Source organism: Phoenix dactylifera, chromosome 7 (assembly GCF_009389715.1).
Source record: "Phoenix dactylifera cultivar Barhee BC4 chromosome 7, palm_55x_up_171113_PBpolish2nd_filt_p, whole genome shotgun sequence".
Classification (NCBI taxonomy): Eukaryota; Viridiplantae; Streptophyta; class Magnoliopsida; order Arecales; family Arecaceae; genus Phoenix; species Phoenix dactylifera.
The window spans coordinates 1,824,727-1,851,750 of record NC_052398.1 but is presented as its reverse complement, the minus strand read 5'-3'; the positions used below and the strand labels follow the sequence as shown (position 1 = coordinate 1,851,750).

General features: G+C 38.3%; 2 protein-coding genes across 3 annotated transcripts in view; one reads left to right on the top strand and one right to left on the bottom strand.

The window, feature by feature from the left end:
• The window catches only part of LOC103710484 (protein GAMETE EXPRESSED 2), a 31,862-nt gene extending 13,553 nt beyond the window's left edge, over positions 1 to 18,309 (bottom strand). The window contains exons 1-10 of one of the 2 annotated variants that reach the window (XM_026805945.2): positions 18,079 to 18,309; positions 15,134 to 15,478; positions 13,982 to 14,320; positions 11,068 to 11,394; positions 9,525 to 9,731; positions 9,335 to 9,426; positions 9,122 to 9,263; positions 7,344 to 7,652; positions 2,654 to 2,778; positions 88 to 305 (exon numbers count right to left, since the gene is read on the bottom strand). In XM_026805945.2, coding sequence (XP_026661746.2) covers positions 88 to 305; positions 2,654 to 2,778; positions 7,344 to 7,652; positions 9,122 to 9,263; positions 9,335 to 9,426; positions 9,525 to 9,731; positions 11,068 to 11,394; positions 13,982 to 14,320; positions 15,134 to 15,478; positions 18,079 to 18,238 — 2,264 coding nt within the window. In that variant the 5' untranslated portion in view covers positions 18,239 to 18,309. The remainder of the gene's footprint in view (positions 1 to 87; positions 306 to 2,653; positions 2,779 to 7,343; positions 7,653 to 9,121; positions 9,264 to 9,334; positions 9,427 to 9,524; positions 9,732 to 11,067; positions 11,395 to 13,981; positions 14,321 to 15,133; positions 15,479 to 18,078) is intronic. The other variant, XM_039127892.1, reaches the window with a different exon arrangement.
• A 4,912-nt stretch (positions 18,310 to 23,221) lies between these two features.
• Positions 23,222 to 25,888, top strand: LOC103710462 (UDP-glucuronate 4-epimerase 1). The gene is made up of 2 exons (XM_008796176.4): positions 23,222 to 24,175; positions 24,265 to 25,888. The coding sequence occupies exon 2, from the start codon at positions 24,361 to 24,363 to the stop codon at positions 25,657 to 25,659; it is 1,299 nt and encodes a 432-aa protein (XP_008794398.1). The 5' UTR covers positions 23,222 to 24,175; positions 24,265 to 24,360; the 3' UTR covers positions 25,660 to 25,888.
• The last annotated feature ends 1,136 nt before the right edge of the window (positions 25,889 to 27,024 follow it).

The window sequence follows — 27,024 nt, the reverse complement described above, 5'->3', positions numbered from 1 at the left end:
GAATGTTAGAAAGAAAAAAAAGTGCTCAAGGCAAGTGTACATAATAATAATCCCATAGAGAACTGAACTTTTTATAAGGAGACTTACCCGAATTTCGGGCTTATGACATCTTCAGTTACATGCAACCGATCAGGTACAGAAACAAATTGAGGTGGTTTGCAAAGAACAGAAATGAAAGCTGTGCCAGTAGCCACATTATTATTTATATCAGATATTGTATAAGAAAATGAATCATTCCCATAAAAACCTTTGTAAGGAGTGTATCGAAATTGTCGTCCATACTGCAGGAGTGAGCCATGAAATGGCTTCCAATATAAGAAGATGGTAAGTTTTCCACAAATCAAAATGCTGGCATAGTCAGCAATTCCAAATCAATGCACCAATTTTAATAATTGACTATGAGAAAAGTGACACATACCTTAATGTAATCAAAAGAAGATGCAACTTAATTTGGAAGTTTGAGTAAAAGGAAGGCGTATAACATGAAGATAGGTAACTTCTATTGATAAAATCCAGGAAAGCAACACTCGAACCATAGAAGAAGAAAAAAACATGCTTGCTTGCCATGTACTTGAATAAAAAATAAAGCATATTGTAAAACATATTGCATGGATTCCAGAATTAATATCTCAACAAATTGGCTCAAACAAATTCCAGAATTAGCATCCGTACGAGGAGTTGTAAACTTGTTCTGTTGCATAGATGAGATAAATTAGCCATGTGACTAAAACCTAAGCTTTACCTGTTACAGGTGTCATAAAGTATCCACATACTGAAGGTACAACCAAATCAACAGAGTACTCTTAAGGCTTCATATTCATTTGTACAAGACAAGATTGAATCCTTATATCCACTTTAGGAATTGAACAAATGAGGCATAGGAATATAAGAGTGCTGAAGGAGAAAAAAAGATCATTATCCCAACTTAACAAAACTCCCATAAACATGAACAAAAGCGTTATCCCAACTATTTTCAGGCTGAGCATTACAGATCCTACAATATCAACTTTTCCATCTAAGGTCATGCTCGCAAAATAAGCATTTAATCCCTTCTACAGTTCTACTTCTACACATCACCTTTCTTACCTATTTAACATGCATCTATTACCCCTTCCTCAGAATCATCTCCAGCCTACAGTATACATGGCCAAGCCATCTTAAATGGTATCCACTTGCTTTCCACTTTTATACTACCCCGGACCATCCTTTGTTGTAGTCCTCGATAAATCTATCCTTTATACTTCATACATCCACATTAACAATCTCATGTATGTTAAGCCCGTCTTATGCTATAATGGTATCTTCAGTCTTCAAATTTCCAACTTAGATTATGTCTGTAACACTGGCAATTTTCATCCAAGTTATTTAGGTCCAAATCAGCAATTATTCTCCATTCATTTAAATTAAAACTGATGTCCACCATAACAAAAAAAACTATACGTTCACAGCTTCCATCTACGTAGTCTCATTCTCTTTGTATTGTCACTTACCAAACAAATTTCAACCAACCCAATTATTTAACTCTTAGATCTAACACAGGATAAGCCAAAACCATCTTAGTAATTTATTTTCAACAAAAATAATTGCTAGGCTTTCTCTAATGTATTCTAGCATAAGGTATGACAATGAACGGGTGGTTCATTCTGGCCTTTATCTTGTAAAAAGTATCAGTTAAGTTCATTTTTCTTTCTTAGCAGAATTTCTCACTTCTCCTACCTCCAACCAGATTTGCACATTTTGTGATAGAAACTCCACTAAAACGACAGAGGTGAGGAAAGCCAACTTCTAGAAAGACCAAACCCATTATCCAGAGGCTGTGACCAAAATGGACTTGAACTGAGAAATAGCTGTTTATTTCAATGGAAACAAACAAGGTTGGGTGATTAAAGGAAAACAATAATCGGTAATTCAAACATTTCCTACATGTAAATTGCTATTCATTTTATAAATATTCACAGATTTAACTAGGCTACAGCTAGCAGAGGGGCAGTGGTCTCACAGCAAGCCAATATGAGATGAGATATCATAGAGAGGCTCCCAAACCACATGAATCTAGACTCCCATTTAACTTGATCAAACTACAAAAAGGATATAATCTGAGACTCCATTTTATGAATGTTAAAAACAAATCCATGCTAGAATGACTGGCAATATGTCCAGAAAAGATATAACTAACGTCTTGCTATGCTAAACAATGAACAGTTTCAGAGCTTGAGATTCCTTTCTTGTAACAAAAGTTCAAAGCAGGGTCACGGTAATACTCCTTTCAACCTTCAAAGCTTTTAAGAAGTCTCCAGATAGAAAGACATGTTAGAATGAGATAATTTCTTACATATTCCAGATTTCTTGATGGTTAGGATCAACTATATACTAGCACAATGGTAATGATAAACACGATGAGTTGCCATCATTAAAGATATCATGCAAATTATTAGGTGAGCTTGACAAAGTAGTATAACTTGTGGAAGAATACATATCAAGTATGAGAGAATATTATGCATGAAAACCGTTCTGTTGTTTGTGTCAAGGATCTCATAAAATAATAATGGCAATTACATGGATGAAGCGAACAAGAATATACTCATAAGAAAACTAGCAGTAACATTACTTTAACTGATAGCATTGAATAGAAGGTATTGATTAAAAGTCTCACTGTTGATGATTCAATAATACTAGCTATGCCTCCAGCGACATAATCATTCAATAGGACATCAAAAGCAACTGACTCGTCCTCCCAAACAGAAATGCTATCATTGCAGACCTCAGAAAAATACTCTCCTACAAGAAATATTGTTGCAATCAGCAATCAAGAAAGAAAAACTTACCAAAAGCAGGTCAGTTAAATATAGCATACTCTCAAATTCTCTTAAATATAACTTGTGAATATAGAAAACTACAATGGGAAAAAAAAATCTCCATGAGGGTTTTCATAATAAAAAATAATAAACAAAAATTCCAGCTTCCAAAAAGCAGTTTACTGATTAAATATATCGAGGAAAGTTGCAAATCCTCAATGGAAAGTTCAAATATAATTTCTAATAATCTTAAATGATAAACATAGTTATTGAATTACATGCTATCTTATCTCCATTCCATAATCTAATTCATAATGCTGGCAATTTTGCACTTAGTAAGCTGGCAAATAAGCTTTCCAGCCTTTTAGGGAAAATACCCATACAAATCTTATTCAGAGATTGCTTTTTAAAAAATATAAATACATAATACCTACACATACATCTCAGAAGCACAGGTTAAGCTATCGATGCCTAGTAACCAAACAAAAGAAAATGCCAAGAAAACAGATACTCAGTTTGGCAAATTTTTGCCACAAAAATATGAAGAGATCATTTAAATGCTAGACATCAAAACATCCGCAATCAAATAAGAACTATCATATTATTATAAGAAAAAAAAAGGAATATATAGATAACTCCGTAGACAGAAAACAATAATAGGTTTTCATTTGATTGATTAAGAGACTTTTTTGGAGCAATCAATTAAATACTTGAATCGATTTAATTAGATTGAGAACATTTGTCACTTCAGTACAGACCCTGCCAAAGCTTACATTTCCATTCAAGCTAAGACTGTCTACATGAACCTTCAAAAAAATTTGACAACAAGAATCACCTATCCATTCAAACAGTTTGGTACGATAAATTTTGCTCAGATCAACAGCAAGGAAATCTTCTTCGTGAACCAAAAAATCTCTCATTTCAAAATATTAATAAAAAGTTCACTTTTGTCAATTTAAGAGGCATAACAGAAGAACCTATGCTTTTCAGACATTTCCAAAACAACAAATTCATGTGTATTTTTTTGGCCTAGTCATAGATGATGCATTTCTCAATTAATGAAATGCACATAATCAAAGTGTGTCTGGAAGGAGGACTCAGCAAATGTTGTTCATTGGATCCAAGCATTCTAGTCCTAGTAGGACGTCATGGAATGTCAGTATAGAGCACCATCCCAAGGGTCGGGACAGGACTGTCCCACCATCATCTCAGCATCCTAGTTGGCGCATCCCAAGACATCCCCTTCCCAAGTGTCGGGATAGGGTGGGACAGCAGCGTCTCCCATAGAAAAATAGGGATGGCCCCATCCCACAGGATATGGATCATTGATTGGATCAATGGTTCCACCTCTACTGCACACTATTGCTTGTTGGTTTGAAGCATTTGAAGACTGTTAGCCCTAACTTTCAAGGACTTGTACATGTCAGGAGGGAAACCAGATTGCTTGATGGATGGCAAATCTGGGAATGTATCAGTTGAAGGATATATTGGTTTCAGCAATTTCCGATGAACTTACTGTACTATGCTAAGACTAATGCCAGAAGTGGCTGTTTGAATTATAGATGTCAGAAAGGAGGCTTTCCTCTCCATACCCCCCCTACCCCACCCCTACTCTGACAAAAAAGAAAACGAATGCCCGATATCAAATAGAAGATCCTAAAACTCGCCGATCATGACCTTGATAGAAGCAACCTCCGTAATTGTTCGACCTTAGAAAATCTCAAATATGCCCTTCTAACAGAGACACATCCAAGAGGCGTGCTTTTGATTTGTTAATTATTCTTCTGCTTTTACAAATCAACTATGCACTAGTTTACTGCTAGCTGAAAGATCAGAAATTACAATTTATCTCTAGCGCCGTTCTAAATAGATTACACATTAAATGGACATGTAAAATTCACATACATTGTCAACAGGAAATGTGAAATACTATTAAATCAGAGATATCTCTAATACACCATATGACCATGTTATACATGCGAAAGATCATAACCTATCACGCAAGCCTGTTTGCTGTTTCTTTTCTTCTGAAGAAGTATTTTCAAAAGATTACATAAAGAAAACAAAATTTGAAAAGTACTTTCTCCAATGCCAGATTTAGATGAAGGATTTTTAGCCTTGTCTCCACATAGGAAGTCCTCAGTTGCTATTACGTCCAAGGGTAGCTAACTCTGTGCCTTCAGCAAGTTCGGCAAGGTGCATATCTTTAGTACTCACACTGCTAATCTTCAGTAGAGCTTTTTAAAGACTTCATTCACCATCTCTCATTCAATGGTGAGTGGCTTTGTTTAGAAGATCATCTCATCACAAAATGGTGTCTGTTGTTTTTCATATAAGCAAATTCACTTGTATTCCTTGGTTAATTCAGTACGTAACTCTCTGTTGCACATTTCAATACCTTCATGGCACAATCACTAACCCCTCACTTTTCCTCCTAGGTAAATCTTTGTGCTTTGTGCTATTTAGGCTGGTGATGACATATGTTTCTGTATCATTATTGACTTTTACATTTTCCTTGGTGACAATTTCAATTGCTAAAAGAAATAAGAGATTGTTCACCCATATGTTAAGTGACATAATTTTTGCTACTCACCTAGTTCTTGCATAAATCTCCTATACATCTCAGCAGCCTTATCACAACATCATATGCTCCCTTTCTTCATTCTTATCAAAGCTCTATAGTTTCTCCCAGGCAAATTATACTGCTGATTTTCTACTATTGCATTTTACATATTTCTTGGAAATTTATTCAACTCAGAGTCCCATGGAGGAATAGTTGTCAATCTCCAAGTGCAAGGCCCTTAGGGCTGCAATGTGCTCCAAAATAAAGATGAAAAAAATGCATCAAGTAGGTTATAATGCAGGACTATCTCAGAAGAGGTCACCATTGAAGGAAAGAAGACAAAGCAACATATCCAGTTGATATAAAGGAGTGGTAATGCAAATTGAGGTTCAACCAAGTTGAAACCCAACATCATGCAGTAATAGCTGGAAAAAACTTCAAGAATAAAATTCCACTTCTTATCAAAGAGGTTAGCACCATTTTAAAGTTCAAATAAGCTTTCATGCATGTGAATAAGAGTTAGACAGGAGAGAAAGGTTTCACATTTGAAGTATTAGCAACCATCGACCGACATAGCATATGCCATGCTGTGCCAAAGTAAAAAATTTTGAAACACGATTAAATATTTTTAATTATGCTTTTAAAAATGATTGTTATCCAAGTCGGGTGTCGATTACTGTCCCTAAATGGTACATGCCAGCCAACAAAGTGGCATAAGCTTGGCATATGAAACCTTCTATAAGCAAAAACAATAAAGCTGTGCTAAGATCTGTAGATGGTCAACATTAGTGGCACTAGAATCGAAAACAGTAGTCTTTTTGGAGCTGGTTTCTAGGTAGTGGGAGTTGTCATTAATAGGTTGCACATGTCTCTTTCATGGGATCCTGGAGTAGTTAAAGTTACATGCAACAAGACCATTTTATTGGGGTAATACCAAAGTCATGTACAGTGACCAAAACCTACTTATATGGTTGCTGGTGAATTGTGCAAGACTTGGAAACTAGGTGATGCTTCCTAGTTCTCTTTCAAAAATAGAGAGAAAGATTCCTGTAAAATGTAATATCTTTCTAAAATATCCTTACATTTATTCATCTACAATTAACAGATAAAGTTATGCGAATAAATATTTAAGATTAATTGGTCAAACCAAGGCATGCATTCTCAGTACTAGACCCTATACCAATACTTGTTGGTATAGTCGGTACATAGAGGTTGGCTCGGCATACCGACACTCAGTATGCCCACATACCAAAGTATCGGCTTTGTACCAATACAATATGGTAAGCCTGGTACAGGGTGGTGCACATCGGTATTATGAAACTTAGGTCGAACTTTGTGATATATACTTCTAGATAAGTTATTTGTCGTAGATTTATAGGGCAGCTTTCCCTAGTTGGCTTGACAACTTTGTTTTACAAGACTTTCACATTCGTGCCCCTATTTTCATTTTGAATATCAGAGTGCTATCAAGATAGATATTAGTTTAAATTTTCTCACATATACAAATAGATTACTTTATATATCACTAAATATACAAGCTCTCTCACTTCATTAAAATCTAGTCTGTTAAGCATTTCATGAAAGCATCTATGAAAACCCATCATAGTGTTTACCATGCAATATGCAAGATTTTCCATTAGTTTTAAGGTTTTCATATAGAAACTGCATGCAACTAATTCTACACTATATTTACATACCGGATGGGCTCAAAATTTCATATTTGAGAATAATATGCAAGTGAAAACTATTAAAATGTATGGACACATTAACAAGTTGCATCATGCATTTTCAAATATGAAGATCTCCTAACAAAAAAATAGTTAAAAGTAATAGTTCACCATGGCCTTCTTGTATTCATAAAAAATGGAATGACAACTTTTCTCCCCCTCCACCCCCCCCCCCCCCCCCCCCCCGCCCCCCCGGGAACAAAAAAAAAAGTGTTGTATAACGCATAAAATAATATAAATATTGCTTTTGAGACTTACTTTCATGCACATGGATCTGAAAAGGACAAGGAGGCAAATTCTTATCTTCAAATGAGATACATATGTTATAAGCACCAAGATCACTTGCTAGGTAGTAACCAATATATGATCCATCTTCATTGTCTATGAAGGCCCATCTCCTGAAGCTTGAATTATTTACAGAATCTATCTGAAAGGCCAATTTTGTTTGTTGTGATAAAATAGGATTTGAAAATGCATCCACAAGCTGCACCAAGACTTCATTTTTCACAAGGCTTTTTACAGTAGGTGTAAATCTTGAGACACTTGATAATGATGTATCAACCAAACCTGAAAAATTGTTAAAGTGATTTGTCAAGTAATGCAGTAGAGGCAAAGGGCCTACGCGAGGAGGAAAGTGAGAGGTGGTTGCTAGAAGGAGAATTGGGAATGAGAAGGGGATCTCAAGGTAGAGGACTTACATTTTAGAACTCCAGAGTTCTGATTCTTTTTAGAATCTTTAATTTATAAAAAGATATAGTATGATTTCTCATCTTGGCTTAGTATTAAAAAAGATAATTAAATTAATCAAAGTCATGTGAATTATCAGTATAAAATTTAAAAGAATAACTGGAAAGCACACGAATGTTAAACTTCAAGAAATAACTGAAAATTGCAAGAATGCTCCAAACAAAGTTGCAAGCATAAAAGAAATTAATATTTCACTTTCCTTTAGTTTACTAGAAGAAGAGAAATAAACAAATCAATTATGAAAAGCTTAGAACTTATATCCTCTAGTTAAGCCATTGATTTATTAATCAAATAGATTATTTAGCGAAGAGGGAGAAGGAGAGAGAGAGAGAGAGTGGCAGAGGGCGGCGAAGAGAGAGAGGCTGAGGGAGGATGAAAAAGAATGAAAGAGAGGAAGAGAGAGAGGGGGGGAGAGGGCAGCGGAGAGCGAGGAGGCAGAGAGAGGGGGGAGAGAGGGCTTTCGAAGCCCTCATTCCTCTGCGGCTTCGGAATAGGGGCGAAACCCCTATTTTGTTTCGAAACTGAGGCTCAATCTCATTTTTATTTTTTATTTTTTGAAATTTCTTAAGCAAAGTGGGCAGCAATTGCCGACTTTATTTGTTATTTTCTGAAATTATTTAAGTAAAGTCTGCAGCGACCACCGTCTTCATTTAAAATTTCAAAAAAAAGGGGCCGAAGCCCCAGTTTCTTTTGAAACAGGAGCTTCGCCCTCGTTGCGAAGCTGTGGATAAGAGAGGGCTTTTGCTCTCCCCCCTCCCTCTGCCTCTCCTTTTCTCTGTTGTCCTCTCCCACTCGCTCCCTCCCTCCCTCTCCCTCTCCCTCTCCCTCCCTCCCTCCCTCTCCCTCTTTTCCTCTCTTTCTTTCTCTCTCTCCCCTTCCCTTCGCCTCTCCCCCTCTCCATTGCCCTCTCCCGGCTCCCGCTCTCTCCCTCCTTCCCTCTCCCTCTCCAGTCTCTCTCCCTCCCTCCCTCTCCCTCCCGCCCTCTCTTTTCCTCCCTCTCCTTCTCTCTTTTCCTCCCTCTCCTTCTCCCTCCCCCTTCCTTGCAGTTCTCCTTTCTCGGTACACACCGGAATGACACGGCATGGTACCGTACCATCGGCCTACCGGCACAGGTGCCGGTTTCAGGCTTGCTGACCTTGGAGTTACTAGTAGCCAAATATAAATGGTACTTGAGCGAATTCATAATGCTGAAGCATTCTATTCTCAAGATCAAGAGAACTAGATTTACTACATGTATGTAGCAAACAAGCAGAATTGAAGTTAAAACATGGATAATTAACTAAAATTACCTGGCGATACCTTCATCAAATAAGGATGCCCATTGTTCAATGGGATGTTTCCACAGAACACCCATATCTCGTACTCTCCAGAAACTTTGGGAGTATAGGAAACATTAAACTCACTAGCTCGAGTTGTTGGTTTCCCGATAATCTAAGTAAAAAAGGCAAACAAGTTTCAGTGTCATTCATATTCATTTTAACTGAATTACAGAAGTACCAAACCTTTACAGTCCAATCCTCATTTGCTGGTAATGCAGGATGAGATCCCGCTGGTCTACTGACAAAGAAAGTTTGTCCAGCAACAGGGCCATGCTCTGTTACACGTAGATTTTAATGCATATCAACAATTGTATAAACCATTTAAAAGGACAGTGTAAATGAATATTTTAATATTTTACTTAATTATTCTTACCGCTGGTATTCCTCAAAGGCAATATAACTGGGCGCACATTGAAAGTTCCGTTTTTACTTAAGATTTGTACATGAAGTTTTTCTGCCTCAATTGGAGATGGATTATGATACATATCCTCCAAATAAACTGTGAAATCGGCCAGTATACCAGCACGAGAGCCAGCTAAACCAGATCCATTAGCAAAACCATGTGATCTATGGCAGTAACCTGACCACCAAAAAAAAAGAAAGAAATTAAAAAAAAAAAAAAGAACTCCTGAGTATTAAGATGAAAAGCTGTTGCAGGAATAGAAGATACAAAAATTCAAGCTGGAATGCCTCTTTAAATGCTACAAAACAAGATAATTAAGCTAAGCAAAAAGGTGGAATATAATCAACTAAATCAACTGAAAACGGAAGTAGACAACAAACATTTGACAACTATCCTACATGAAACATGATAGCAGGTTTTGCAAATAATGACTTCACCGGGGGAACAGTATAGACCCGAGGTCATGGAGGGGGAGGAGAAAGAAGATCATTCTCTTGTGTTTTCTTTTGTTTCTGCTTTTAAAATATCATTCTCAAAGTACATTCAACTAAGTTCTTAAAAATACTAAAAGTAAAAAAACTACCTTTTAGTATTTTTAGTGTTTGGTGATCACATATTGTAAAAGATGAATTTGTCATAGTTGAAAGACAAAAAACAATCTTTATAAAAAAGACAAAAAACAATCTCCATAAAAGAAGCTAGAAGTTAGTTTTTCTAGCTTCTCATAAAAGCACTTTTTTGACCTCTACTTGCACGAGCACTTTTTAAATGTTATAACTTATTTTACTTCAAAAGTTGCAATAGAACTTTCGACTTTAGAGCACCGAGCAGGCACCTAGACAGCACAGAAAAAGCATATGACAACAAATCATCATTCAATACATCCTTTAGAAAAGATGAGTTATAGTTGAGACTTGAGACTGCTTAGGATCCATTGCTAATTGACAAAACTACTACTTTAAAGGATAACTACCTTATTATCAGAGGTCTCAATCAGAAGGAGACTTCATTCAATACAAAATTCACGAAAAAAATAATCGGTACCAAGCAAGCATGTTAGATGCTTATATCATACTTCTTACAAGAAATACAGTTTGTAGTAGTTTCATTATTACTAAAGAATTTAGTGAGATATGTTGTAGTAAAATATGCTGTGCTCAACATAAAAGGAAAAATAGATAGTGGCTTAAAAAAACTGATATTTTTAAGCTTCACAGTTCACAGAATGTTTCATGACATAGAAAATTCTCAGTTAAGTATAGTTATTCATTAGGACAATACTAAGATAGCAAGCAATACATCAGTTTTATGTTTTAAGCAAGCTGCTTGCAAGTGTCAGACTCAACCAATGAACATTGAGAGGTATAAATTTAAAATTAGGCATGCTTATGAGATCACTCAGCAATATAAACCTTAGTTTCCATTGTTAAGAAATATCTAATGACCATAAAGTTAAGGGAATATGTAAAGGCAAATAAGCAAAAACTTCTGCAAGAATTCAAACTAGCCATACCTATGAAGACAGTAAAGTCGTAAGTCATATTAGAGATGCTTGTATTTAGCTTGGAATCGAAAATGGTGAGCACAAATTCCCCAGGTTCCGAAACAATGAAAGAAAGCAATTGAATTCCCTGTGCCACCTCTTGAAAGAACAAATCTGCCACTGGGATTGACAAATTGGTAGCCTTTTGAACCACCCGAGCATCAAATGGAAAGAAACCAGGAACAAGGTTTCCAAACAAATCTTGCTGATGTATAAAGATTTCTAGCTTGGAAAAAATTTGCAAGTAATTTGTTCCATATTTCCATTTGCCCACACTTTTGGCAATATCCAGGGGTCCTGTAACAAGGTAACCATAGAGCACCAAGGATATATTTGAAGAGATTTATAAAAAACTAGAAGAAGTTGAAATAAACAATAGAAAATGTCTCCATATATCAAAAAAGCTAATATAACCTCCATAAGAGTATGAATTAAAGGAAACAAAACATTTTTAGCAAGTTTTGGCTAAAGCTAGTCTACTTCAGAACTGATGATCAATATATATTATCTTCGGTCTCATGCTTCAAATCTTGCTTATAGTATGGTTTGTCAGTAGTTAAAACTACCCATGTTCATTGCAATTTCAGTTGTTTATCTGAAAATAACTAGTTCAGGCTGAGATCAACTTATTATATAAGTCTCATTGTTATCTTACCTTCTTCTTTTTGGGTTGAATTTGCTATGAAATAACACATTATCAATTCAAAATGGCATATCAGCTCCAGTTTCAATTGTATGCAAGTTAAAACCACTAAAAATTATCTTAATAGAATACATAAAGTTCTAAATTTTTCTTGACTTGGAAACTCAAACCAAAACTGTTGGAGCAAAAGTCAATTTGGCTAGCGAAACTGAAAGTAAAACCTATTTTTTAACCTTGATTGTAAGCACATGTCTTCTAGGTGCTGTTCTACAGTACCTTTTTTTTCACTTATATGTGTAACAAGTTGCCTTATAGGTTTTCCTTCCTTTGCATGTTGTTATAATTATGTTTGTACCCGAAAATAACCCAAGTATCAGTCATTGGTTATCAATGCTTCTTAGACCATATCAGATGTTACTTATCTTGTTTTACAGCTTGCATGCTAAATGTTCATGCATCATATTTCCGTAAAGCCTTGTGCATATTGCAGCTAAGACTCTGGTTGATTTTGCAGCTTGAATGCTAGATATACATAAACCATATTTCTGTAATGTTTTGTACCTATAGCAACTGAGACTCTGGTCAATTCTAAGTGAGCAGAAAGATATTTTGCCACTTCTACTTATTCTTGACTCCAAAATTTGTCTTTCTAATCTCATAGTGAAGGACAATAAAGTTCTATGCTATATAATAACTACCATGCCTCCGACACTTTCAGGAAGGCAAACAGCCTTGCTGGTTGGTTTGCCAGCTTTAGAATGAACTATTAGGGCATGATGATCTGAACTTCCTCGAATCCACATGGGATCATGTGTTTAGTTCCTGCCAATGCCAGTGCCTATTGTCGTGTCAGGGCTTTGTAATCTTGTGGGGCTTTTTCCTTTTGATCACAGAAAAAAAAAAAAGAACAAATGAGAACATCACTTTCAACAAAAGGTTTGAATTCTCTAAGCTCAAAAAAAAGTCAAATATGAAGCACGAATGTGTGTGTATATACATGCATACATATATACATAGATGCAACATTTAGACACATATATGTGATATTTGCATGTAATCAAAGATTATCTCACTTGGCTTTAATAAATCATATTAATGCCATGAAGCATCGATAGTTGATTGTGCCAAAAATAAAGGCAAAATCATGACTTGTGACCATAATTGATCCATCAAAACTAAAAACAAACCCTAGGTCAAGGGAACTATCTCATGGCTGTGTCATCATTGTCTTTAATGTGTTGTCTATTGCCTATATATGCTTTAGTTAATTAGTAGGTTAGAGGGGGCAAAAATAATCAAGGTTACAGAAGAGTCATATGACCCTAGTGGGACTTAAAGGCTTTAGATTCTAAGCCATGTAAAAGGATCAAGGTAACATGACTATCGTGTTTTCACCAACATCAACACCCTAGTAGGTATGCTGTCATGAGTCTCATGGCAGCACAAGTCACATTATCATTATTATTATTAGAGCAATTCATAAGTGACAAATATACATCTATATCTGAAATTATATAAAACCACAACAAGTGATGCCTTGAATAACCACTATAATAAAACAATAACATGAAGCTAGTAATGAAATTATATCTACAACAGCTCATAGCAGGAACTAGAAAATCAAGCAGAACATACATGTGAAATGTAAAGTGAATAAGAAAGGAGGTACCAAATGAACCTCCTAAAAGTTGTCTTATTATCTTGAATTATCTGCTCTAATGACAGTAATAGGAGGCTCATACATTATACACATGAAACAGAGGGGATATCTTTTCGTACAACAGAAACATCGGAGACTCACATCATATTGAACCTCAAGAATAGAAAACATTTTGTTAGAAAAAGCCAAGGAGATGCAGTCTCCCCATAAAAAATTAAGAAAAAAAATGATGATCACAATATCTGAATTCAAGAGCATATAAATATTCCATATTTTTATTGCTACCCCGTGCTCAGAGGGCATCATAGGTTCAGGAAAAAGAACACGTTGACCATGTAAAAATGTAAAACTGTAAATAATCAGCATAGAAATTTCCAGTGGCCTGTTCATTCATGGTCCATACAACCTGCAACATACATGTAGTAGCACAAAGAAAAGTTGTTTCACCATCAAAGTACTGCTTCTGCATGGTATATATACACCCAAACACTATTGAATACATCTAACAGATTCATATTTAGCAGAAAAACATGCAATACGAAATAGTGTGCATGTAACATTTATAAGACAAGGCAACTAACCTGGTTTTACCATGAATGGTAGAGGAGAACCACTTAAAGTCCTATTATCAGCGTATACATGTAATAAAAAACTTCCAGTAATTGTAGGAACAAATTCTAAACCAACATAACCCGCATCATCCCAACCATTATCTCTGACATCAAGCACATTTACAGTAGACCCATTTTCATAAGACGCAGACAACATAAAGTAATCCTTGTTTGGCCCATCATTTCCTGAAGAAATACTATTGCCAAATGCATCTTTCTGGAGTACAAACAAATAAGCTTTTGTGCCAGCAACAAACTCATTCGAAAGATTCCCCCAAGAAGCCACGCATGCAGATGGATATGTATGCCCTTCAAATTCAAATAGTATGTGGTGATTAAAACATCAAACTAGGTAAATGCGAACAAATATGATAGCTTAAATAGATAATTTTTTAGGTAAATGCGAACAAATATGATAGCTTAAATAGATAATTTTTACTTTCTGCTATGAAATAAAGAAGAATCTCATCATCTAACATAAAGAAATGTATTAATAGTGCATGTATTTTCATATCAAAGAATAAAAAACAAAATAAAACATTAAACAACAAACTTGACCATTTATATGTAACTCTAATCATTTGCCCTCTCACTCTGTTCTATACATGGCCCTCCTAGTTTAGCAGCAATTACCTGGTACTATTGTTTACCTATTAGTGGACACAGAATCATAAAAAGAGCCAATAAGCCATATCCATCTGTTTTAAGTAACTTAATGCATTCTCTCAAAAAAGAATAACTTGAAGTACAACTTTACTAACTTCCCATGTAATGAGCTGATCAATATATCATAAAACAAGACTAATTTACACTAGTTTAACATTCAAATAATAAAAGACTATGTAAACCATCAGATTATAAGTACACGTGTTAATCAACCAAATTGTACTTATGTATTAAAGATTTATTGTATTAAAGATTACTTTCATAGTGCTTCTTTGCCACCATTTATCATCCACCCCTTCAACCATATCCCCCTTCCATCTACTTCTCCTGCCAACTTATCTATTAACATGAGGAAATATGAAATGATTCACATGTATTTGCATGAAACTTCTATAGTAAATCTGTTTCCCATAAAATAAAATTTTAAAAAGTCTTAGATAAAAGTTTAGATCATACCAGCTGTAACAGAGAAATGAAGAGTTGAATCACTGATGCCAAGATAATCTTCAGTGATAAGTGCAGTAAACTCCCCTATCCAAATGGGAATAAAGGAAATATTCCAAAAAGTAGGATCCCCCTCAAGATATGAAAATACACCAGACACATATGAACTATTTCCCTTCTTCCCACTTACCGATAAGGAAAAATTCATAGGATAGCTGCTAAAATTAGAACTTTTATCACCGAAAGAGTAGTCCAAAAGTTTAATCTTAATAGTTGCTATCTCGCCTGCTTGAAATGTATTCTTATCATCGAGCCAACCAAAGGCAAAGCTTGGTAAGGGTGGTTTACCTCCAGCTCCTGAAAGAGCATTTATGTCATAAAAAAGGATTGTAGAAACTGAATAGAAGAGAAGAACTTATTAAATCTATTGATTTCTAAACCACCAACATATTTGAAATCATTGAGTGTTTTAATTTCGAAAGTTAAATCTTACAGACATGATAGGTAAAACTGCATTAATCTTCAAATGGAAAGAGGAGTACATTTATTGATATAAAATGAATGGTAAAGCAAGATATATGTAAAGAAAAATCCCTATCCCATCTATTAGAGGGCAGAATTTATGAATCTTACTTCACCATTTAGATGTATCCTTTGTTTTTTTCTCATCTTTCAGCTTGCAACCAAGACCCCCTCTTCACTACTATGCCACACACTGTCAAACTATCTCAAATAGTGTTTCCTCATTTTTATCCAAGGATTTAAGCATGCATGATGTTGGATCATGTATATCTGCATGAAGTTACAAAGAAAGTACCAGGGGAAACGATCAATTATCAGCATGTACCATGGTATAGGATACGGATGTTACAAGTCAACACAAGTGAATACCCTGTCAGATGACAGGGTACAGAGGAGGAACTTTGGCTTCATAGCATGCTGCAGTAAGGTACAGAGGGTACAGGTGATTGCTGGTGGTTTGGTGTTAACTCACATCAATGAAAGTATGTGCAATTGTTTAGCTAGCACTGGGGTGGAAAATCAGTATGTGACATGGATCTATTACTCACTTGTAAATCTATCATCTGGTCTTGAACAAATATGCGTGCAGCCAGACAAGCTCAAATTTGATTCTGAGATGAGCACAAGTTGCTTCCTTTATCCATATTTTATTGTATTGTGTATTTATTGATTGTATGAGTTTGTACCTTTGTATCTCAAAGATATAAAAACTCCTCGTCGTTACTTTAAAATTTGAATTCTCAAGTTGGTTTGATCAGGGTACAGATGTACTGCCATTCTGTGTTTTTTAAATACAAATAATTACCCATGTTTTACTTGACTTATGATTCATATACAAAAGACTCTGGTTTGATTTGACTTGTGACACAAATTTGGTTGGAAGATTCAAATTCTTATGGGAGAGTTCTGAACAAGTCTACTAGTCACTCGAAAACAAAGTGGACTACAGTAAAGGGGTCTTCTAAGCATACTTCTAAGCACACATGCACATGGGTTGCTGTGTCATTCAGCTCTTGTCATGTACCTTTTGATGTCTTTTCATGGTGGTTTTTAGCATAACAAGTAAACCTCTAATCCATCTTAATCCACTAGTCGTGCTAACACTAAACTATTAAGGTGGAATGAAGTATATACATTCATCTGTAGGACCTAAAAGATAAAATTGTGAAGAAAGCCAAATAGCAAAGGCAAAACCAAATGAATCGAAGTTCATAATCTAAACAGCTGGAGTTCTTTCTACATATTATCTAAGTCACCAAGTGCTCTTACGGTATAGCATCATTTAGTAGTCATGTGGCATCACCGAAACTGTATGGATGATGTGATAGGCGATGCTGCTGATGTCTCACCGGCATGTCTTGATATGAAATTATGAAGAATCCTGACCATAACAAAACTTTCAGGCCTTAAGACTCTGTTTAACGAACATGCATGTCTCTCTCCTGACACTCGTTCCACTAGTACCTCCTAGAAGATTCATCAAAAGCTGTAGCAGAAATACCTGTCTATATAACCATCATCCATCCACTAATTTGCCAGAAAGCAAGAAGCATTAGTTCAAATCTCAGCTTAAAAATTTTTAGCTTCATCATCTTCTTTCCAATGCATATCACCTAAGCTGAATGTTACCAGATCATCAGTGACTTTTTCCCTTCCAGACTAGGGCAGAAGCAGCAGTGATGTCAGCACTTTACCTGCACTTCTCTATTTGGATTATATCTTCGCCACTGGTCTACCGAGAAGATTTTCATTATCTTTTAAGAAGAACCAAGGAAGAGATCCTCTGCTCCTAACTTTTTAAACAATAAAAGTTATAAAGAACGCTTCCCTCATACGTGACCTTTCTCACGCGAGCATCTCGCGTCCATTACACCTCACAAAGATAACACATAAAATAGAAGACAATAACTAGGTCAAAACAAGAAATCCTCAGAACCCTAAGTATCATAAGTTTATTCCATGCCAAAAGGGAAGAAAAAAGATAAACATATCAGTTAGAAGACAGAATCTAGGATCAAAACAGTTAACCGAGAAAAAAAGAAACGAAAGAAAAGAAAAACTAAGGTTGAAACAAGAACCGCTCAAAACCCTAAAACCAAGAAAATACCATGAAATTGTTCTGCGGCAAAAAATATTAGAAAGAACATATACTAACGAAACAGTTAACCAAGATTGATGGAAAAAAAGAAGTTATCAAGGCCAGAAAACATCTCAGCTTAACCAAAAAAGAAAGAAAAGAAAAACTAGGGTCGAAACAAGAACATCTCGGAACCCTAAAACCAAGAAAAAATCATAAATTATTCTGTGACAAAGAAAGTAATGAAAAGAACATATACTACCAACACAGTTCACAAAGATTTTTATTAAAAAAAAAAGTTAACAATGCCAGAAAACATATCTAAACCCAAGAAGGTAAAAGAAAGCCCAATTCGTACCTGTTGGAGACGAGGACTCTTCAGCCAGCGAAGAATCTGAAGATAAAATCCATATAAACAGACATAAAATCGAGGAGGAGATCTTTATCCAGCGGCTCATATCGTCGAAATCGGGGAAGAAAACGAAAGGATTCAGGATTCGAGATTCTTGGAGAAGCATCGGGAAGAAGTTTGAAGAGAGGGAGGGAACTCGAAGGAGGGAAAACGGAGGGAAAGAGGGTACAGTGGACGTCTCGGTATAACGGTCCCTTGGTCGTCCACTAAATCCACGTCGCATAGACAGTTAGAGCAATCCGTCCTCGCATTTTGGAGCTATTTACTGCAAATACCCCTTGTAGGTGGCGTTCGGGTTGTCTCTTTCGCGCGAAGGAATGATTGATCTTCTTTAGCGATGTGGACCGTCGGATGGCGCTCCGGACAGTTCTCAAAGCATTCCGATTCTTGGGTCATCTGCCTGCACAGAACTCGAAGTAACCATAGCGCAATCCAACGGTGGATGCGCGAGCAAAGGTACATCATTCTTTCCTGCGAAGGACACAACCCTGTCCTTACTCCTTGTAGGTGACCATTGGATTGGACATACTAAATAATCCTGCCACCTGGCATCATCATTAAAGGGTCTATTAATCGAACGGATGTGATTGGTTTTTCTGACTATCGATGGATGATGCTGTACACCTGTGCGGACTAAAACTTAGTCGAACACTCGTTGAAAGGATCCGCCAGTGATGCATTCATTAGAAAAATCTCACGGTCATGATGGCTCATTATATATGAGAGTGTTGCTCAAATTGGCCTTTCCTATAAATGTTAAAGCTTAGGTTGTTCCTTTTGAAAGGGTCCCATCAAGCTTTAGCCCAAGCTTCCACTATTTTTGCAAGCGTACAATTTAAGCCAAGCCAAGCCTAGCAAAACCTTACTTGATAGTTAGGTTGTTCCTTTTAAAGTTATGCTTTTGCATTTTCTTCTCCTTCCAATTCCTTGATAATTTAATTCTCAAATAAAAAAAAAGGAAAATTCCTCCATAGCTTAATTCATAAAGCTGGTTTTCATCATTTAGCCGAAACATTTTTTTTTAAAGAAAAATCTCTCCAAATTTTTATTTTATATTGATGATGATACCTCATCGAATAAAATATTAATGATAATATCAAAAATTAACTTCTATCTATTTATCAATAAAAAAATACTACTTTCCTCGTATCCTACTCTTGCAATTTCCTAGTCATGTAAATTAAGATCACAAATTTAAACTTTGAGGTGGACTATTGATTAAATGTCCTAACTTAAGAATATTTTTTTATTTGTTGCTATTGAGAATCAATATGACCAAAGTGTCGAGCCGGTGAAATTGCTAGAGGGCTCGGCAATCAATCGTTCAAGGTATAAAGATTGGCAGAAAGTTAAGGAGTGCTCGAGATAGCGCTAGAAAGCTGAGATCATACATGGGCCTTCGCTCCAACATCAGGTCTAAAACATCAAAGACGAATAATTCTTCTTGATGGAGATCCTTTGATGTCTAAGTTAGAAAGACTCTTAGAGAACATTAGAGGTTATGAGAATGGTAGAAAGAGCACGGAGGCATATGAGAACTCGAGAGCACTTAGAGGATTCTCGAAAATTGGATTGTATAGGGGAGAGCCGGTGCCCATCATTGAAAGATTGAGCTATACATATAGGTCGTCTTTAATAAACCACCATACGCTCCAAGGATTACGCACGGTCTTTTCGCACATATATCATATCATGTGCATCTCGTAGGCGTAATTTGGAAAACCGCCTGCGATCGTAGCCAAAGTGTTGGCAACCCAAGAAAGATAGGGTAAAGGCTTTGTGGAAGGCTTTGATTGTAATCGGCTGGTTCCAAGACGTATCACCATTGAAATAGAATTGAATAATAATATTCAAAATTGACCAAATTGATGTGAATTCAGTCGGAATTGGCTGGTCGTGATAAGCTGGTGGCTTTTGGGGGCCTCGCCATCTCCATTCAAGAACATTCCAACTTTGATATAGGCCTCTCCGGCACTGACGTGTGGCATCTCATCTTTAGAAAGGTGGTGGTACCAAATTGCTGAAATTCTTGAGTGAGCGTCCATTAGACTGGTCACAGGACCAAGATGCTTTCGCTTGCATTCCAAGTTAACCCGTGACCAAAACTTCAACTTTCCCGTGTGTTTATCAGCCCAAGTTTTAAACGTTAGAATCGATTGCTACCACATGGCTTCAAAGAAAACCTTCATTACCAGGTAGTGTTCGTTGGAAGCATCCAATTGCGCCATCAGGAACCGAGAAGAACAAGTTAGGTGGAAAGTTCAACACTCCCCACCTGCATCCATTGGCCCGGATGGACAAAAAGCTAGCCTATTTGAAATTGTGAGGGAAGTTGCTTCTGTAATAAAAAGTAGCCAAAGTGTATCCGGGAAAAATCAGCATAGCAAAAGGATCAGAGTTAAGTTCTAATTTTTGGACATTCTAGGTGGGTCCATGCACTTAAAGATTGATTTTAGGAGGAATGTGTCAAATCCTTGTGCACATCAAGATTAGGACCATTTATACTCCACAAACACTAATTTATGATTATGTAACTTGAGGATTGCAATGAGAAAATAAGTCATATGTGGAGCTACATTAGGTGAGTCCTGTGTGTAAAGGTGTTCCAATTTAAGATCGAAGAAATGATCAGCAAAGGCAAAATATTGCATGCCAAGACCTTTAGATACATTTCCTCAGTGAAAATTAAATAATTCTTTTCACTAGAGACTTGGAGACATTGGTCATTCTCTTTATTTGTGAGGACTCGTACAGACGGATGTATAATCTCACATTTGTTATTTGTCGAAAAAAATTTGGATACTTATACAGGACTAAGGAACTAAAAAAAATATTTTTGGGTGAGATTCTGGATTGTAACATTATTCATGTTAATTGTTAGAAAATTTTGCTGCTCTTATATTGTAGATTTCCGAAGGATAATTATCTATTTCTTGCTAAACTCTCATAAAAAGCACGTCGTGATTGATCACTGAGACTGCGATCTCTCGAACAAGCATCCCCCATCTGCTAGGAATGCAAAAATGCTTTTCCTTGCAAGTTAGATTTGGTTCCTCCAAGGTTAAGGTATCCTTCAAAAAGTCAAGAAGATTGCTTTGGCTTTTTAGTTTTCCGAGTTTATAGGGCAAGGGCCATCTTTCTCCTAAACAGCATGCAATGGAGTTTAAAAGGCACCATTGACCTCTCCCAAAACTATTGCAATTTTCTGGTCTATATTTAAACATTATTCAAGGTTAAAAAACTATGACTTAAACTTTTTAATACAAGATGTATTAATTATGGGCTATGGTTTACGAGTCTACTGCATGAACAAATATTATGCCACATGGTCCACAACAATAAGCACGCATGCTTATCATCTTTCTTTGAAGAGTAATGGAGGAAGCAAGGAGCCCCACCCCCCTAAAAAAAAAAAATAATACTAAAGACATGAAAATTACAAAAATTTACAAGGATTTACATTGATGTTAATTGAGAGGAAGCGGAAGAAGGAAGAAGAAAGGAAAAAAAAGTACAACAATATCGAAAGTTTTAAGTGGACAATTTTTTTTTTTAACCTTTCTTTTTTACTCTGTAAATAAGAGAAGCCCAACCATGTTTTTTATAAGCTAAGGAAGGGGAGGGGAAACCATCATAGTCTTAAAGCTTTATTTTTAATCGTCATTATGCCCGGTTGCCTTCCCTAGAATTTAAATCCCACTGGTTTCGTCGTACAAAGTCTAGAATGAGCATGTGACCAGCACCGCCCGCGGAGACGATCTTCATTAATGCATTAAATAATTTGAACTAACAACAAGCAGTCACTTAAGTCATGTGCTTCTGTTCATAATCAGGGCTTTAGGAGGGCCCACTTATCAATATAAAATTACCACAAATGGGAAGAGAACAGATTAGGACGCAAGGGCATCATGCTAGGGTTTTGAGAAGAGCCAATGAAAATACCTCAAACTCCCAATCTCTAACGGGAAGGATTCATTAAAGGATTTCCAGCATTCTAGTCAAAAAGTCCATTAAACAAAGATTTGCACTTATCAGATCGGATCATGTGGGGATGCCCATTATGTTGGATCCCATGATCTATGATACCTAGGGTTCTATACCGCAGAGGATTTATAGCCTAGGATAGCCGTCATGTTATCCATTTAGGAGACGGAATCTATTACTCATTTCCAAAATTCGAACAATCATGATCGATGCTGAATATAGCACGCACGAGATGCACGATTGTGGCTATTCAGGAGTTGTACAGTTCTATGCCGTACAAAATCTTAGATCTTCCATTTAGCAAAGCATGTTTGATTAATGTTGGCAACTTGAAGGCCAATCAGCGTAAGATAAACAAACCATGAAAGTGATATTCTTTGAGAAGATATGGTAAAACATGTGGGCAAAGAACTGCGACTAAAGCTCAAGCATATGGCAAGAAATTTGCAGTAGAAGAAAATGATGAAAATAATTGATTTGTTTGAAGATCGTTGGATTAGCAAATTTCTGTACATCGAATGCTCCAAACTGCACGCTGTGTTCAATAAACTAATTCCACTAATAGGCTAAGCACTTCTAGGAGGCTCGTGAGCAGGCTTGTGACCAGGAATCAAAGTAGAGACAAGGCTTCAAAAGCTGTCCTTTGAAGTATTTTGACAGTTGGCTTAGCAAGGGAACGAGAGTTTTGGAGAAACAGTAACTCCGGCTAGGAACTAGGAAGCCAAAGTGCAAGGGAGGTTTGAATGAATATGTTATGCAGTATAATGACGATGGTATGCGGTCTAGAAGTGGGAATTTTGTCATAAAATCTAGTATCATAGATGGCAAATATATAATTCGACATACCAGTTTATGTTACTTGGCGTATAAGGCTGTAGAAGAATTTGGAAGGGTCACTAGATATTTAGTGGTCACGGCTGATAGTTTTAAGGAAAAAAATTACGATGCTTGATCAGAAAAACATTATTTCCTAAATGAGGGACTGATATTCCAAAAAATCTCATCAGTATATCATCGCACAATCAGCTGACATATCCAAATATTATCATTTTACATATATGATAAAGAGCTAAAATTGCGTACATACTATACAAGCCGTTACATTGATGAACATCTGACGGGACAAAAAATTCCTAATATGTTGTGCAAGGTGGGGACTGAAGTACAAGACTAAAGTAGCCTCCTCTGCAAGAGAGCACATGATGATAAATAATTAGGGACATGGTATCCTTGGAGCATGAACAATTGATCACACCTACTGCGCAATCAACGGTGGATATATATCCATCAACTTGAAAGGTGCTACGCAATCAAGGAGTGCAAGTATCCAAGGCTCAGCCATCCTTATCCGGAGGATAGCCTATCCATCCCAACCACTACAGTGTCCCCCCTGGCTCTAGTTAGCTCCTACCACCGACCTCGGTTTTGCGATGATCTCACGGGTACGTCGTATTCCACCACCTTCAAATAGCGACACCCTCCCCGGGGCCCACGTGTAGCTGGCAACGGCATGGGGGAGAGAGAGAGAGAGAGAGACCATTAGCCGAAGCACCTCCCACCGTTCACCGGAAACGGCATCTAAAACCGCGACCGCCGCAGTCTTCTCCCGTTTATCCCCTCACCTCTGTTCTCCACCATTCCTTTCCCAGCATTCACTCTATCGACGTGGCAACATCTTATTCGATGCAATAGTGAATATTTTAACGGGGTCCAGCATCCTCGCCTTGGGAACAATTAGGAAAAAGAAAAGGGGCGCCCTTTACTAACACTAAGAAACTAAAAAAACTAAAAAGTGGATTACCAAATCCTAAAATTTTAGGAAATAGGGATTTTGTTCGATCTAATTTGGCCGTCTGCCCGTCCATTGTGCGAATTCACGCGTTTCCCTGTCCCTTCTTCGCCCGCTTCTCCCTATTTATATTTCCCCCTCTCCGCGCTCCTTTCCTTAGCAGGCGCGGAATTCTCTCAAAAAATTGAAAAAAAATCCGCTCTGCCCTGCCTCCTCTCCTCTATTCCCCCCTTTCTCCTCCTCCCAGTCCGATCCACGCATCCAGTACAAGTAATCGACCTATCCATCTATTCCTGTACTATTCCGCCGCTGCTTTGATTTTATTATTATTATTATTATTATTATTATTATATTCTCAGGATTTAGAGAGAGGAAGGAGGGGGGGAGAGAGAAGGGAAGAAGAATAGGAGGAATAGGAACGAAGAAGACGAACGAAGACGGCGACGGAGAAGAAGATGAGGATTCTCGAGGACGAGTTGTTCCCGTCGACGCCGGGGAAGGTGAAGATCGAGCGGGCACACGCGATTAATCGGCAGTTCAATCGGTGCTTCGCGTCGACGAGCACCATGTTCCTTTGGGCGCTCTTCCTGATCGCCCTGACGGCGTCGTACCTGAGCTTCCAGAGCTTCGTCGACACTTCGTCCAAGTATCTCTCGGCGTCGTGGGGCGGCCTCCACTGGGAGAAGCAGATCAGGGTATCCGCCGAGGTCCGGAGGCCGCAGGGGATCTCCGTCCTCGTCACCGGCGCCGCTGGCTTCGTTGGTTCCCACGTCTCCATCGCTCTCCACAAGCGCGGTGACGGCGTCGTCGGCCTCGACAACTTCAATTCCTACTATGATCCTTCGTTGAAGAAGGCCAGGAAGTCCCTTTTGGATTCGCAGGGCATCTTCGTCGTCGAGGGCGACGTTAACGACGGCCGCCTCCTCGCCAAGCTCTTCGACGTGGTTCCCTTCACCCATGTGATGCATCTGGCGGCCCAGGCCGGGGTGCGGTACGCGATCGAGAACCCGGCGTCCTACGTCCACAGCAACATTGCTGGCCTGGTGACCCTTCTGGAGGCTTGCAAGGCGGCGGACCCCCAGCCGGCGATCGTGTGGGCCTCCTCCTCGTCGGTGTACGGTCTCAACGAGAAGGTTCCCTTTTCGGAGTCGGACCGCACCGACCGCCCCGCCTCCCTCTACGCCGCCACGAAGAAGGCCGGCGAGGAGATCACCCACACCTACAACCACATCTACGGCCTCTCCATCACCGGCCTCCGCTTCTTCACCGTCTACGGGCCGTGGGGCCGCCCTGACATGGCCTACTTCTCCTTCACGAGAAATATTCTTCAAGGGAAGCCGATCACGATCTACCGGGGCAAGAATCGCGTCGATCTCGCTCGGGATTTCACCTACATCGATGACATCGTCAAAGGGTGCTTGGGGTCGCTGGACACGGCGGAGAAGAGCACGGGCAGCGGCGGGAAGAAGCGAAGGCCGGCGCAGTACCGGATCTACAACTTGGGGAACACCTCGCCGGTGACTGTGCCGACGCTGGTCTCGATCCTCGAGCGCCACCTCAAGGTGAAGGCGAAGCGGAATGTGGTGGAGATGCCGGGCAACGGCGATGTCCCGTTCACCCACGCCAACATCAGCTTGGCTCGAGCGGAGCTCCGCTACAAGCCGACCACCAATCTCGAGACAGGCCTCAAGAAGTTCGTCAAGTGGTACCTCCGTTACTATGGCTACAGTCCCCGGGGAAGTAAGAACTTGTAAAAAAAATCCCCATTTTTTGGTTTTTTTTAAATGGTTTTTTCTTTTCGTAGGATTTTTTCTTAAGTTTTGGGAAAAAAAATACTTAAAATTCTTTTCTCGGAGGAGAAGAGAGGGAAGAGAGAAAAAAAAAAGCTCTGCCTTGGACTTGTAAAGAAAGTATCCGAATTTCTGTTTGGTGTTTAATTAACGAACTTTTCTTTATTTTTTAATCTATTACTATTGGTCTGTTTTCCTGTTTCGTTTTTTAGTTTTGTTTTCTTTTATTTGGAATCACCGCTGTGCGCTGCATCCGGACTCCGGAGACTGCTTTCGCATTCCCTGACGGCGTTAAGTTTATTTAGAGATCCCGGACAGCTGGCGCTCGAGATTCGAATCGCCTGCGGAGGCGTGGTTCGGTGAGAGCGGCTCGCTGAGAGTGGCATCTCCCGTAATTTTTCCTATTTCTGAAGCTTACCTTTGTTCTTTGCTTTTTTGTGTGGCCTTGCTTCTGGCTATAGCTGGAGGGGATATAATATATTAAGTCTGGGGCATGACATACAATGGGCGCCAGCTGGACCTGGAATAATTAACGTGGGGACGGCTGGGATTGGGAGCACCATGATTGACGGCTGGTGATGGGCCGCGCCTCTTCTGGGATCGTGTACTGGCCCTCGTTCTACTTCCCGCTTGCTTCCAGGATACGGCGCATCGATTGAAGGATGCAGCGCGTCGGATATTATATCCAGCTGTAAAAAGGGTCGATTACGTGTTGCCATTATTTGGATGGGGCCCACAACCTGTCCCATTTTGGACGGGTCGATGTGGGTGGGCCCGACATTGTGGACGATATGATGTGGATTCGTTTGGGAGGCTGGTTACATGACGATACGGGAGAAGTGTGTGAAATGGACCCATGTGACGTGCCACCTGATCGTGATCCAACGGTTTATCCATACAGCTATCAAAGGAGCCCGTACTATTGCGATATTATCTTCGTTGTCGCTCGCTCAGTGCTCAAAGCCAAGAGAATTTTGATGCTACGTTTGGTTACCGACTAAAAGGCCATGAAGAGAAAGTTATCCATGTAGGGCTTGATTGTTCTGATATTTTTTTTTCCGAATCAGAAATATAGAGTCCTATGCAAAAAAAAAAAAAAATAGTTATCATATTTATATTTATGCAAAAGGTAGAAGTAAAAACTTTTCCGGTTTAGCTGCATGCCAACTCCTCCTTCCCTTCCACTCCCACATCTCAATATTTATTCGGCTTCATTCTCAACTCCTTCCTACGTCCCAACAACATTCCATCCTACCTCCTCAGGTAACTACTCCTCCATTGCCAATTTGCCACCTTCTTTGTTGTCGCGCATCCTTATCTTCGACCTTC

What these genes read in the sequence shown, in the direction of transcription:
- LOC103710462 (XM_008796176.4), top strand. Translation starts at nt 24,361, where the DNA reads ATGAGGATTCTCGAGGACGAGTTGTTCCCGTCGACGCCGGGGAAGGTG.